We start from the raw sequence: 14,316 nt of genomic DNA, 5'->3' as shown, positions 1-14,316 counted from the left end.
CCCCCCCCCCCCCCCCCCCCCCCCCGCCAAGGCCATTCTCTTCCTCCTGGCACTTGACAGCATTCCTGATTTGGAGCCTCTGCTGTTTACATTTTATGCTTCTTCCATAATTTTAGGAAAACACAGGTTGGCTCCCCAGCTGTTTTGAATCTTAAATATTCATTAACTTCCAGGCTTCACAAGAATGTCAATATTGGGGTTGAGTTCATTTGCATTCGGGGTTTGCTCTGGTTCAAGTGTGGGATCAAAGCGGATCTACCTGGCATCCCTTCCTTCCCCCCTGCCCCCCAGGGCCCTGCCTGGGCTGGGGGAGCGCTCCAGAGCCCAGTATCACAGCAGCGTGTTGAAAGGCACGGCCCTTCTTGCCGCAGCCAGAAAGGCTGAGGTGGTCGCTGCTGGAGGAACAGGTTTGGGGACAGGTCTTGCTGGGGACCTACTTGCCATGGCATAGCTGCTTTGGAGGGGTTTTGTGGAGGCACAGGAGCCCCCTTCTCAGGGGGGCTGAATTCTAGCAGTTTGGCTGCAATAAGTCAGCGAGGCAGAGGTGGCCAAGAGGAGTGCCAGCTAGGGTTGTCTGGGGTTACGAAACACACTTCTTTAGGTAGAAGAACCAGACTTCCCGGACAAGGCCTACCTGTCTGGGCTCCCCCTCGGCCACCAGGACATTTTGCTGGGAGGTGGCCTCAGGCTCCTCACAGAGAGGTCTCCGCCCCCCCCCATGCCTCCACCCCCACTTCCTCCCAGGGCACACAGAGACCCCCCCGCAGGCTGGGGCTGCTGAGAGTCTCAGGCTGCATAGATAGGGGTAGATAGATAGATAGCCAAAGGGCAAAGCAGGAACCCTGTCTGTGTGAACTTGGCGTAGGGCTGGGGAGGGAGAGGTTCTCCCTGTCATGAGATGCTGAGCCTACAGGGCACAGCCTTCTAAATTACAGGGCTACGATGTCTGGGGCTCTAATGTGGAGGGAGGTGACATGCCAGTGATCATCGTACACTCACGTGTGGGTGCCACTGCTGACAGGGGGACAAAGGACAGGCTTGGACAGGCCCCTACTCACACCAAAGGGTGAAGAGGCAGGAGGGAAGGCCCCGCTGGGAGAGTCCAGAGGAACAGCTCTGCATGAACTTCCTGTCTCTTCCTTGCTGGTCCCCTCCTTCCTGTCTGGGCAGTCCCGAGCAGCTGACACCTCTCTCTGGAGGAAGCTACTTCCCCTTTCATATCACACGGCTGCCCAAACTGACGTGGCCACTTACAGTCACCAGGAGGATAAAAGTCCCAAGATTGGGCATGGTGGGGCGGCATTCTCCCACTTCCTGCCTAACCACTGTGAGCCAGATGAGCTCCAGAACTCTGAGGGCCTGGCCTAGCCTTCCCCCATCAGGATATGGGGGGAGGGGAAGTGGGAGAGGAACTAGAAGAATTCCTTTGCAGTGTACCATGAACAGCAGGGCGCCTGACCTCCTCAGGTGGAAGGTCTCCAAGAGGCAAGTGGGTCAACCCCTTCTCGAGTGAGGCCATCCAGGGGCTTCCAGGGGTTTTGGATAGAGACTGAAAAGATGCCCTCCCTTGAGCCACTCCGAACAAGGAGGGAGCTCCAGTCAGAGGGTCCCTCACCGACGCTTACCAGAGCCAGGCTTGGGTCAGGGCATCGCCTGCCCTGACAGAGAACCTAGGGATTGGTTACTCTGGGAGAAGGAAATGACTCCAGGAGAGGCAGAGAAAGATGTGGGATTCACAAGCAGAGCCTCAAAGGTCCCCACCACTGAGGCTTAGCTGGAAGGAGCTGTGTGACCAGCTGCGTGACTCACATTACGTGTTAACCAGTGTAGACAGGGCCGACGCCGTTCTGAAGGTTCCCGTACACACTCATTTGCTCAAACACACACACACACACACACACACACACACTCTGTACACCCAAATGGCACGGCCTGCTGTAGGACTGGAGCCTGGATTTGCACCCTGAGCCTCACCTGTAAAGCAGGAGCCAGGAAGTGTCAAGGGGTAGTTACGTGAGGTATGTGGCAGTGAGTGGTATCTGCTACCACATCCTTCCAGGACAACTCCTCCTCCACTACCAAGGCCAAAGGTTACCCTTACTCCACGAACCCCTAAAGTCCTAAGCTCTACCAAGACATTCTCCCTGGTGGAGCCCATTTCAACCAGCACAACAGGGAGGTTTCCGGGAGGCAGAACAGCCCACAGATGAAAGTGTGGGCAAGAGGTGGGACGGCCTAGAGGCTGGTAGACCAGACGATCATGATCCAAATCCCAGCTCTGCCATTTCCCATCTGGCATCAAGTTCCTGAACATCTCTCTGTGCCTCAGAGGCCTCATCTGTGAAATGGGCACCGTAACAGAACCAACCTCACAGCCTAAAGGAGATGCTGCAGGTTGAGGCCTTAGAACAGGGACTGGCACATGGCCAAGGTTCGATTCCTGTCCAGCATCACTACCGTGTGGACCAAAGTGACTGGTCAGCACGTGCTGATGCTGGCCGTGTTACCTCTTTGGAGGAGATGTCTAGATTCCCATTCTGCAGGAGCTCCGTGGCCAGAGCCACGGTCAGAAGACCTTCAGCAGCTGGCGCTGGGAGGAGGGGCCGCTGAGCATTTAAAGGTGGTGGCAGCTTGGAACATCAAGGAGAGATTCTTAGGTAAGGACACACACTGTGCCCGCACCTGACATCCTTTTAGAAGTGGGCTGTCCTTCAACGAACTGTATCATCCTCTAAAGACTGTTCCCCCAAAGCACCGGGGGGTGGTGGCTGCTGCACCCCAGGCCGTGCTCCATTTGCCGGGTGCACATATTCCGTGCTCACCTTTTCACACGCTCCACTTCAACAATTCTTCCGGAAATCCCTCGGACACCGCTGTGGCGACTGTCCCCATTTTACAGCTGAGGACACTGAGGCACAAGGAGGCTGCGTGCCTTCCTCACACAAAAACAGTTATGAGCAAATCAGGATTTGCACATGCTGGAATTTTCTGCCCAGCTCTTTGTATCACACTGCTACACTCGGGGGGCTCCCAGGCTGAGCCAGGGGGGCAGAAGCCAGACTGGGAGCACAAAGCGGGAAGGCAGGCAGGGAGGACGTGGCCCGTCGGGGGAGGGGGAACGAGTCCTCAGGGCCAGCTGTCAGCTGCTATGTGGGATCGCAGATTCTCTGTTCCCAGATCATCTCATTTTCTGAAAAAGTGCCCAAAATCTGGATCTTTATATGAAATCTCCCAACTCTACAATTTTGGCTCCAGTGATCTTTTAAAACAGTACGCCATCCCAACAAAATAGCTCTTGGGCCCACCATGATGTGAGAGAGGCCTCTATGCTACCTCCAGGGGCACGGCCACTCAGGTATGCTACCTCCAGGGGCACGGCCACTCAGGGAGGGGCCAGCCCAGGGGTCGGTTGTCTCTGTTGCTGGCACCAACCCCCAGTGCCTCCCAGACTCTAGAGCTCCTTTCTATTCTGGGCTAAGGTCCAAGAGGAACCTTGTAGGGATGTGCAGCTTCTCTGTCTGTGACCTTTGTCCCGTGGCGTAAGGAGAGCGAGACTGGAACTTTTCCAGGCTGCTCACAAAACCCCTTCCACTCCACCGGACGGTCAGTCACAACATTCCCTCCACACCCGGCCAGGAGCTTCATTCCTTCATGGGTGTCCTTCCTAGATACGAAGGCTGAAGATGGCAGGATGACACTAAAGACCAGTCGCTAACGAATTTGCAGATTTTTTTTAGTCTTCGGGAGTGGTAACAGTTTTGCAGGGATCCATCCACACTCTTCCACAGCCCGATTTAGACATAAGCAAGGTGGCTGGGGAGCTGTCTACCACCCCCCCACTTGCTGCTGTGGGAGAAGCGTTGGGCTCTGGCCCTCCTGGAGCCGACCCTGTGGGAAATCCAGCCTCCCCTCCTGACGGAAAATGTGCAGAGAGGTAACAAACATCTGTTAACAACCACTGGCTTCAGACTACTCTCTGTTAAATGCTTTGACACATAGTCTCTCACTGAATTTTCCCCACAGTCCACTCCATCGCACAGGTGAGAAAACTAGCTCACACAGGTTGAGGGTCTGCTTGAGTTCACGCGGGGAGATGGGCGATCAAAACCAACATTCATATCTTTTGACGCAATGCTTCCTTTCCAGGAATTTATGCCAAGGAAATAATCAGAGACGGACCCCCAAATGTATGTTTTAGAATGTTCACCACGTGTTCATCTTAAGAATCAAATACTAGAAACAATATCCAATCATAGGGGATTAGCCTCATAAGTTCCAAGTTTCTATATAGGACGATAATGGAGCCATACATAATCAATCCACAGTTTATCTCCCCTGGAAATATTCAACCTCTGAATTCCCTTTTCCCAGAAGACAGTTTCTGATGGCTCCACCAATAACTTGGTAAAAATGAAACAAAACAGGCTGTCTCCATGTCTATTCTACGTGAAGGGCCGCTGTCCCTAGCTCCCTACTCACCTGAGGAGGCACAACTAAGCACTGGGCTTGACCTTTGCCCCAAGTGCTTTTCTTTGGGCATTTCTGCATTGGGGAGAGTGTTTCCTTAGTCTCAACTGTAATGCCAAAAAACCCAAAAACTGTGCATGTGAAAACCGCAAGCACTCTTTCACCCAGCAAACACATGCCTGTGCCTGTCCTGTGCCAGGTGCACAGAAGACCCTGGAAAGACAAAGATGAATGAGACACAGCCTCAGCCTTCCTGGGGAACACAACTGAAGGACAGCCATCCCAGGGCTGGAAAGATGATTTAACTTTACTCCTCTCCACAGGCCCTTTTCGGACTGCCCTTGCCTCCAGCAGAGCAGAGGACATGGAACCCAGAGACCTGTGGTCTCGAGTCCTGGCTCCATGGTCACTTACTAGCTGTGGGACCCTGAGTTCCTGCCTGAGTTCCCATCTGTAAAAACGGGACCTCAAAGCCCACTCGTTCCACAAGGCTGTCAGAGAACTCAGAGGGATGAGGCATGAAAATATTTTCTCAATATCTGAAGCCCTGCATCCTCCTTAGTCCTTCATTACCTCTCTGCCCACAGTTCACTGGCTTAGCAAATAAGATGTAAGCCACACTGGTGCACTTGTTAATCTGCTGCCCTGCTCACAAAACACAGGTATTTAAAAAGAGATGGCTGGCTCAGTCAGAAGAACATTCGACTTTTGATCTTGGGGTCATGAGTTCGAGCCCCACTGGGGTGTAGAGATTACTTAAATAAATAAACTTAAAAAAAATTAAAAAGAGATGGAAGAGTGCCTGCTGGAAACAGGGTATGCGGACCTCACAGAACCTCAGTGGCAGCTGAAAGAAAATTCTTCTGGACAGGTACAACCTATCTGTGTTTTCAAAGTGTTAACATGCCAGCGGTCCCCTACCCCACAAAGGAAAGCGTGGTTTTGTTTTCCCAGCCCCAACATGACTAAAAGCCTGGATACTAACCCCCCTCCCCCAAGCCACACACATACCCATCCCTCACCTTGGGCAGGTCTGTGGCCCCACGTATCCGCTGAGCCACCTTCTCTCCATCGGGGTGGATCTTGGCCACGTGCTTCCACATCCTTTCCCAGGTGGCCTCGTCCACAGGCAGCCCACCCCGGTTGACAAAGAAGGGGATGCCTCCATCTCGCAGGTCCTCTTCCCCTTCCTCTTCTGGCTCATCATCTCTCTGGGCTGAGGCCCCTTCGCTGGTCTCCAGACGTCTGACCCCAGAGGGGGTGACAGAGGCAGTGGGGGCAGCGCCGCTGCTGCCACCCCCCGCCACTTTCTTCCCCCCGGGCATCCCCAAATCCTTGATGGGGGTGGGAGTATGTATCAGGAGGCAGGAAAAAAATAGGTGGCTCACAGGGGTTCTCCCACACACCAGCTGCAGAGATAACACATGGCCAAACAGAGCGTAAGGCGCCTTTAAGAAACCAGGGCGTGGCTCCTGTACAATAAAATACTACTCGATAAGAAAAAAAAAAAAAATCAGTGCCTCAACGTGAAGTAGGGGATAGAGAGGTGGTTGTCTGGGGTCAGCCTTAGAGGCTTTGTTCTTTTTGTGAAACAGAATAAAGAGAACACACCCCAAGTTGGCAGCCTTCACAAAGCTCCCCCATTTGACAGCGAGAACAATGACGGCAGCAGTCTGGGCTTGCAGAGAGAAAAGTCGGAGGGAAACTGAGGCCAAACAGCTCCGACCGGCGGCCACAGAGGGTCAAGGCACCGGTGCTCAGGCCGACCGGGCTCCCCAAGTCCCAGTTTTGGAGAGAACAGATTTCTCTGCAAAATATCGCACGCTCAAGGCAGCGTGCGCTCCGGGGGGTACCGAGGCGACTCCTGGCCGCATCAGCTCGGAGCCGGGACCCCCGAACCGGAGGGTGGCGAGGAGGCGCGCTTTCTTCGATGCGACGAGCGGGGAAGCCAAGACTCGCAGCTGGCGGGGCGCGGGGAGGGGGCGCGCGCCGACGCGCTCATTCCACGCCCGCGGCCAACTCCCCGCACAAAGTGGGCTTTGTCTCGGGCCCCCGTCCCCTCACCCCCGGGAAACAGCAGCGCAGCTCCCAGAGGGGGAAGGGCGCGGCGGGGAGCGCCAAGGCCCCGCGGGTCCCCAGCCGGGCGCGCCTCAGCGGGCGGACAGCGGGCACTCGGCGCCGCTCAGCCCCAGCCGAGCCATCGCGGGGCGCGGGTCCCGTTTCCGGGCCCGGGGTTCAGCTGGGCCGACTCGGGCGGCGCGCAGAGGCCAGGCTGAGGTCACCGAGCGGCGGGCTCCGGCCGCGCGGTCGCAGCCTCGGAGTGGCTGCGGCATGGGCGGTGGCGCGGCCGGCCTGGGCGAAGGATGCTCCGCGGCGGTCCGCTCGCGCTCCCGCTGCCCCGGCTGAGATGGGGCGGGGTGGAGGTGGGGGGGGATGGACCGCCGGACCGGGAGGGCTCGAGGCTCGCGCAGCCACAGCCCGCGGATGGAGCTGGAGGCGAGTGACAAAGCCTCGGCGAGCGCGGGCTACGCTAGTCCCCGGAGAGCAGCCCACCGAGCGCGGGGTCCAAGCGCAGGTCGCGGCTCGGCTGCGCCGCGAGGCTTGGGCCGCCGCCCCCGCCGCCCCCGCCGCCCCAGGGCCCAGCTGCCTCCCGCCGCGCGCGTCCCCTGCCCGCCCGCCGCCCACCGGGCTCGACTCCGGTCCGCGCCGCGCATGCGCTCCGTCCCCCCCTTAAAGGGCCAGCGCGTTCCCGCCAGGCCCTCCGCCTCCCGCCCCCCGCCCCGCGTCCCAAGTTATCTCCTGGAGGCAGGGGGTCGTCCGCTCAGCTCCCACCTCTTTCTCCCGGCGCCGCGAAGCCGGCGCGGAGCCGCGGAGGAAGTTCACAGCGTGCGGCGCAGAGCGCTAACTGCACGGAGGTTCCGGGCTCGGGAGGCCCGCGGTCGGGAATTTCCTAAAGGAAGCACCTCGCAGGGGCCCTCGGGGGGTCGGCGCGAGAGCTCGGGCTTGGAGGACCGGGTTCTAGACAGGAGTCAGAGTCTAATTTCCCGCGGGACATCCTCCAGATCGCTTCCCTCAGTGGGCCTCGGTTTCCCGATCTATCAGCCGAGCTCGTCGCACCCGGTGAGCGCAGAGTCCTCCTGGCGTGCGGGCGCCCTAAAGGAGGACATCTGGGGGTTAGGGTCCGACCTCTGGAAGAGAAAGGGTTAAAAGCCACCCAGTTCCACCCCGAGTGGAGACCAGTGGGAGGGGGATGCGATGCGCGGAGTTTGCCCCTAGTTGGCTTCCCTGGACCCTGGCGGTGGGCGTCCTCGCGCGGCGGGAAGAGGGGCTGCTGCGCCCCAGGGTTTGGGGACCGCGCGACTCGTGGGAGTGTGAGGCGACGGTCCTGCAAGATCCAGCCGGCTCAGAAGAAGGGGAAAATACGGCTTGCAGGACTGCAGAGACCCAAGGCTACTTTTACTTCCCTTCCACAGAGCAGTAACGGGGAATAGGCGCCAACAGGGAGCCGAGGGAAAGAACTTTCCAAAGGAGACAGATAGCCTTGGGTGGTTTAAGACTTGTGGTCTCCTTTCTCCCACCAGGAGTTAGTATGAATGTGGCGGCAGGGAGGTGGGGTGGTAGAGCAGATTTCTGGGCTCTGGGCTGCCTACCTGCAGGTGCTGATTGCTTAGGTCTGTAATTGCTGCGTTTCTCACCACCCCTCTCTGACAAGCTGAGGTTTCTACACCTGGGCTGGGGCAGCAGAGGCCTTGGAGAATCCGGAATTGCTCAGTGGTTCCTCCTCTGTTCCCTAAAGTTATCCCTCGTGTCTGAACTTCCTAGGTCCCCTGAGCTCCAGTAGCTACCTCTTGCTGCCTTTAGGATCGGAAACCAAGGGTGATGAGTGATGGGAAGGGTCATGGGACTTCAAGAAAGCTAGTTAAGAGGAGATCCTCTTAAGCTCACTGAGACTAGAAGACTCCGAGCATGAAAACCTCCAGGCACCTTCAACCTTAACCTACTCATTGCATGGATGGGGAATTTGAGTTTCAGAGAGCAAGTCCTTTAAGCTCACACAGCAAATAACTTGAACTGAAGCCTTACTTCTTCAGACACTTGCCTTTCCACCCTGCACTTGGTCTCTTGCCCTAGCTAAGTGGTTGTGGTAGTTTAAACATGTTGGCAAGCTCTTTTTTATTTTATTTTATTTTTTTTTTAGATTTTATTTAGGGACGCCTGGGTGGCCCAGTCGGTTAAGCCACTGCCTTCAGCTCAGGTCATGATCCCGGGGTGCTGGGATGGAGTCCTGTCCCTGGGCTCCTTTCTCGGTGGGGAGCCTGTTTCTCTCTCTGCCTCTGCCTGCAGCCGCACGCTGTGAAATGCTTGTGCTCTCCCCCCCCCCGACAAATAAATAAATAAATTAATTAAATCTTAAAAAAAAATTTAATTTATTTATTTGACAGATCACAAGTAGACAGACAGGCAGAGGGACGCGGGGAAGCAGGCTCCCGGCTGAGCAGCAAGCCCTATGCGGAGCTTGATCCCAGGACCCCAAGATCATGACCTGAGCCAAAGGCAGAGGCTTTAATCCACTGAGCCACCCAGGCACCTCTGTTTGCAAGCTCTTTACTGCTTCTCTTTCCTAAAGATGTTGGCTCATTACCCTCCCCTTGACTGTGGGCTTGACTTAGCTATTGGATTGTAATGAGCAGAACAAGGCGGAGGTGATGCTACATAGCTCTTAAGCCGAAGTCATGGAAAGGAGACAGTCTTTCTGTCTCTTCCTTTCCCAGGACAGCTGCCCTGGAGCCTAGCCACCATGCCGTGAGGAAGCCCAGGCCACATGGAGAGAGGACAGGAGGCTCTCCAGGAAGGTTCTCAGCTCCCAGCCAGCCTCACTCATCAGATAAGTGGTGAACTGGGGTTATTCCATCACCAGCCTTTGAGTTGTCTAGACGAGGTCGCAGACAAGGAGCAGAGATAAGCCCACCTTGCCGTGCCCTGTCTGAATTTCTCTCCCATGGAAAATGAGGGATAAGAAGCGATCGTTGTTATTTTAAGCCAGTAAGTTTTGGGGTATTTTGTTATGCAGCATTAGTTAATTAATTCTGTGAAATGACACTTCCTGAAATGACAAGGAGTCATTTCCAATGACTTGGAGTCCTTATTCGAACATTCAACAGGAAGTAGTTATTGGCACCTTTTTAGGTGCCTGGCTCTGTAGGAGGCCCTGGGGATTCGGTGTGAATAAGAGGAGTGTGAGCTTTGCCTTTGGAAAGGCTTACGGTCTCTACCACTGGAGGAGATGGTTAAACATGATTCTAGTAAAGCGCTTTGCCAGAGGCTTAGACCAGGAAGCTAGCGGAGGGCACACCTGGGGCAACTTGCCAGTTAAGTGGGTTGCTGGGGAAAGAAGAAATGAATTGGGTACAAGGCCAGCATGGTCTAGCCTGGAGAGTTTTCTGGGATATATTTGTAGAAGGAGGAGGAGACAGGTGTCAGGCAAGGTGGGAGGGGCATGCAAATAGATGAGAAAATGATGAAACTAGGGAGGGACGTGTCTTAATTTCATTTTAGCAGAAAGCTGAGAAAGGAAAGAGCTTGTGAACTGGGGCCCAGATCCTGGGTCCTGCAACAAAACCTCCCATGCTTCCCCATACCTGTATCTAGGAAACAACATCTCTGGTGACACTTGGGACACTCATTTGGCTCTAAGCTCTTATGACTAATATTTCTTTTGCTGCCTTTACAAAAACTCTCGAAGAAATTTGGATGAGTTAATTTCCATTTTGCAGATGCAGAAATGATGCTCAGGGAAGCTAGGCAGCTTAAGTACCCAGTTTAGGACCCGGCATGTCAGGGGTGCTGGGTACTGATGATGTAACTTGGATGATGATGAGGATGATGAAGATAATGATGCCTAGGTCACATCGTATCTCACTTATTATTGTCACACTGGGGAGTAATGTTCTGGAAACCAATACACAGTGTCTTAGGGAATCAACATTGGTATTAATCTGCTCCAACTCATTTTCTTGCAACCCTAAAGCTACAGTCAATTTCCTGGAAAGGAGAGTCTGGTTGACTGAGCTGAGGTTCTGGACCTACCCCTTGGCTGGAAGAGGGCAGGACAACTTCATGAACTGCCCCCGCAAAGACCACAGTAGTCGGAGCAGGGGACTGCCCTAAATGAAAACACAACCCTGTTAGTCAAAGAGGGGCACGGAGGGGCACAGCTAGAGGCATGTTTGTGAAAGGCAGACACTCTATGTCTGCGCTGTCCAGTAAGGTGGCCAGAAATGACACGTGGCTGTTTGATTCATATGACATAAAATTAAAAATCCAGTTAGTCACACTAACCACATTTCAAGTGCTCAGGAGCCACATGTGGCTTATAGCTACTGGATTGGACAGCACAGATTATAGAACATTTCCATCAATGCAGAAATTTCTACTGGGTAGCACTGCTCCAGGATTCTCATTTGCAATTCACCTGTTTCTTTTCTTCTTTTACTTCATACATTGTGAATAGGGAAATAGTAAAACAAAACAAAACAAAAAACGTGGGTCAGAATCTTCATTAATTTATTCATCAAACATATACTAAGGGTCTTCTTTGAATCATACACTGTTGTAAGCACCAGGATGCCGAGAGGGGCTTTGGAGAGGTCCTGGTCCAGTGGATCTCATGTTAGAATCATCAGAGAGCTCTTAGAAGTACTGATATCCAGGCTTTAGCCAGCAGAGACCCTGCTGAAAGTGGTTTGGGATGGGGCTGGCAGACCCTCAGGGTGGAAAAGCTCCCTAGGTGATGTGAATGTGTTGCTGGGCTGGGGAACCATGACTGTCTGGTCAGGCTAGGGAAGTGATTTGCCTCAGACAATCTGAAAACCTGAGAGAGAGAGAGAGAGAGAGAGTGTGTGTGTGTGTGCGCGCGCGCGTGTGTGTGTGTGTCTGACCTCTGGGTCCTTATGACAACATCAGAACTCTCCATGGATGTGGCATTTATCTGATCAAATGCAAAATTCTTAGGGAAAAACAAGCCAACTCTTCCTTAACTCAAAGAGAATCCAGTTCCCTTTAAATAAAGTGCTGAAGGGACTTCTGGTTTTAAATCACTTCTTTCTCAAACTGTTTGCATGTTTGGTGCCTGGACCTGCCTTATCAGCAAGGTGGGAAAATCCTTATAAAAAGACGTCATGTTCTGAGTACCTCGTGTAAAACATGCCCTTCATACTCAGTTTCATTTCATCCTCAGGACAAAGTATTACAAAGTGAGTTTCGCAGACACCAGTTTATAGAGAAGCAAATTAAGATGCGAAGAGGATAAGGATCATAATTTGTCCAAGCTGGTACAGCGGGGATCCCAACTCCAGATTTCTTACTCTTTCCCCTTCGCCACCCAGCACCTACCCCGTAGCCAAGAGTGCAGGGCAGCCCGCAGACAGAGGCATTGTGCTCCATCCGCGGAAGGAAGAAAGCTCTGTGGAGGTGACCTGCAGCCCTTCGTGTGTCAGGGATCACCCTGGAGCTGATGTGACCCAAGCACTGTGTTCGGTGAGAGAACCGGAGGGGACTGGGAGTGGAGTTCTCCTTTCAAGTAATGGTCGCGTCTGGATTCCTTTTACCAAGGGATTTGGAGGAAGCAGCTAAGAACAGTGTTGTACCTGGAACAGTGAGCTCTTAGACACCTGGCAATTATGATATATGCTTGGTGGAAGCATTGTCTGTTCCTAGCCTGGATCCCCGTGGGCTTGCAGAATGTCTGTGTCACCATGTATCTTTGTAATCTGAGTCCCTGCCTGATACTTCCTGGGCTGCCTGGCCTAGCCTCAGGGGGGTGCTGGGAAGGGACAGGACTCATTGTGTCCATTCCAAATGACTTGAACAGTGGAGGAGATATGTCTCCCCTGCCATTCTCTGCGGGCCACCTTATATAGTAATAGGAGCTCTAGGCCTTGGAGAACAGGAAGGGCTGCCCTTGGAATGCCTCAGGGCTTGTCTGTGTGGCATTCAGCAGGTCTCTGTGGGAGCCAAGCTACGACTGGCCATAGAAAGAGCATAGAATATCACAGCCAAAAAGACTCTTAGAGATCTTTCTGGGTTTCATTTACAGATGGGAAACTGAGGTGCAGTGAGCTAATAGGACTTACTTTGAATTACAGCCAGTTAGAGGCAGGGATCACACAGGTCTCTCTCGTGGCCCAGTATGTCTTCCCTAATGTCTTCACTAGCAGAGCAGAAGGGGTAGTAGATGAACTTCTGGAAGCTCTGGGGTGGCAAGAGGTAGAGACTGTATTTTCACATTTGCTTCCAGGTGTGGCCAGGCTGTGTCGGTAGCTGGGTGTGGACTGGGTGTGTGTTTAGGAAGTCTCCATCCAATCTGAAGGATGGGAGGGTGACCCTTCTCATTTTTCAGGCAGATTACACTCATCCAGACTTGTGTCCTTCCCGTTCGGAAACTGGCATTTCCTTTGACTTTCTTCTGCATGCCCTAGGGCAGGTGTTCGGCAGGTGGTGGATTATTGAGTTGGTCCACAAGGAATGGCTGGGCCACGGATGTTGCTCCCAAGCAGTGGCCAAGACTCTGGCAGTCCCAGAAAGAACCAAAAGGCCAGTGTCAGCCTCTGCACTCAATGGAAGGGCCTAAGACTTGGTGACAGGGAGACACAGAGGCTGAGACGATGGTATATCCTGAAGTCTAAATCAAAGTGATTTAGGGGCGCCTGGGTGACTCAGTGGGTTAAAGCCTCTGCCTTCGGCTCAAGTCATGAACTCAGGGTCTTGGGATTGAGCCCCACATTGGGCTCTCTGCTCAGCAGGGAGCCTGCTTCCCCCTCTCTCTCTGCCTGCCTCTCTGCCTACTTGTGATCTCTGTCTGTCAAATAAATAAAATCTTTTTAAAAAAAGTGATTTAAAGTGGTGGGGCCATGTATAGGTCCCTGAGATGGGCTGGGTTCCTTTCTTAATCCTTGGCTTCCAGGAAAGACTTCACTTTTTGTCCAAAAATTTCTGAGCACCTGCTACGTGCATGGTATAGCCTGAGATACAGACATATGCAGGACATTACTTGACCTTCTGGGTTGTATCTAGCAAGACGTTTCCTGATAACTTGGTGGGAACTTGCCATGTACCACGGGTTCTGCACAGCATTCTATGTAAACCCTGCCCTTAAGCTTGCAAATAAGGATTCTAATTCTCCATTTTTCAAACGAGGAAATGATCTCAGAGAAGCTAAATGACTATTTCTGGGTTTTAGCCAGCTGGTGGCTGAGCCTGGGGTCAGAAGCTGGGCCCTTCCCACTGTACCGGGATGCCACCTGCTAACTAGATACCTGGCGGAGTCAGGCCAGTGGCCCAACACAAGCTTAAACAGGGTGTTTGCAGAACGCAGAGAAGAGAGAGCTTCATTTTAATTTGGGCAACAGCATTTGGCTGTGGGCACCGTGGACTCTTAGGGTCGCAAGGTCCTGTGTTGTGGGGGGTGCCCTGTGCCGGGGGGGGTGGTGCTGAGCAGCTTCCAGGGCCTCTCCCAAGGAGACACCAGTAACAAGTCCCCTGTTGTAACTCCCACCACAGAATCACAGGTTGTAAGAGAGAAATTGTCTTCCACCTGGGCCTATGAGAATCCTGTAGGTAAGACAAGGATTTGGGCAACTGAAGACAGGAGGAAAACACTCATTGGCTTCATGATTTTTTCCACTGGACAAAGAGTTGCCACGTGGGTTTTCTACTTTGTTCTTCCCCCCAGCCCCATGGCTTGCTTGTGTCAGCACACAAAGCAAACAGCCACATCAGGTTGCCATGGGACCGCGGTGCACAAGGGGGCCTTGGATGGATTGCAGGTGTCCTTGGGAGCCAGGTCCTTCC

At 53.6% G+C, this 14,316-nt stretch overlaps 1 protein-coding gene and 1 long non-coding RNA gene across 4 annotated transcripts in view; one reads left to right on the top strand and one right to left on the bottom strand.

Moving 5' to 3' along the window:
• Positions 1–7,034, bottom strand: part of VASH1 (vasohibin 1) — an 18,663-nt gene extending 11,629 nt beyond the window's left edge. For 2 of the 3 annotated variants that reach the window (XM_032846232.1, XM_032846233.1), the window contains exon 1: positions 5,490–7,034. In XM_032846232.1, the coding sequence (XP_032702123.1) occupies positions 5,490–5,792 (303 nt within the window). In that variant the 5' untranslated portion in view covers positions 5,793–7,034. The remainder of the gene's footprint in view (positions 1–5,489) is intronic. The other variant, XM_032846234.1, reaches the window with a different exon arrangement.
• Positions 7,035–7,332: 298 nt separating this feature from the next.
• Positions 7,333–14,316, top strand: part of LOC116860262 — an 80,248-nt gene continuing 73,264 nt past the window's right edge. The window contains exon 1 of the long non-coding RNA XR_004381297.1: positions 7,333–7,587. This is a non-coding gene — a long non-coding RNA (uncharacterized LOC116860262). The remainder of the gene's footprint in view (positions 7,588–14,316) is intronic.

This window comes from Lontra canadensis, unplaced genomic scaffold (genome assembly GCF_010015895.1).
Source record: "Lontra canadensis isolate GAN:19392208 unplaced genomic scaffold, GSC_riverotter_1.0 scaffold173, whole genome shotgun sequence".
NCBI classification, from domain to species: Eukaryota; Metazoa; Chordata; class Mammalia; order Carnivora; family Mustelidae; genus Lontra; species Lontra canadensis.
This window is presented reverse-complemented; position numbering and strand designations above follow the sequence as displayed.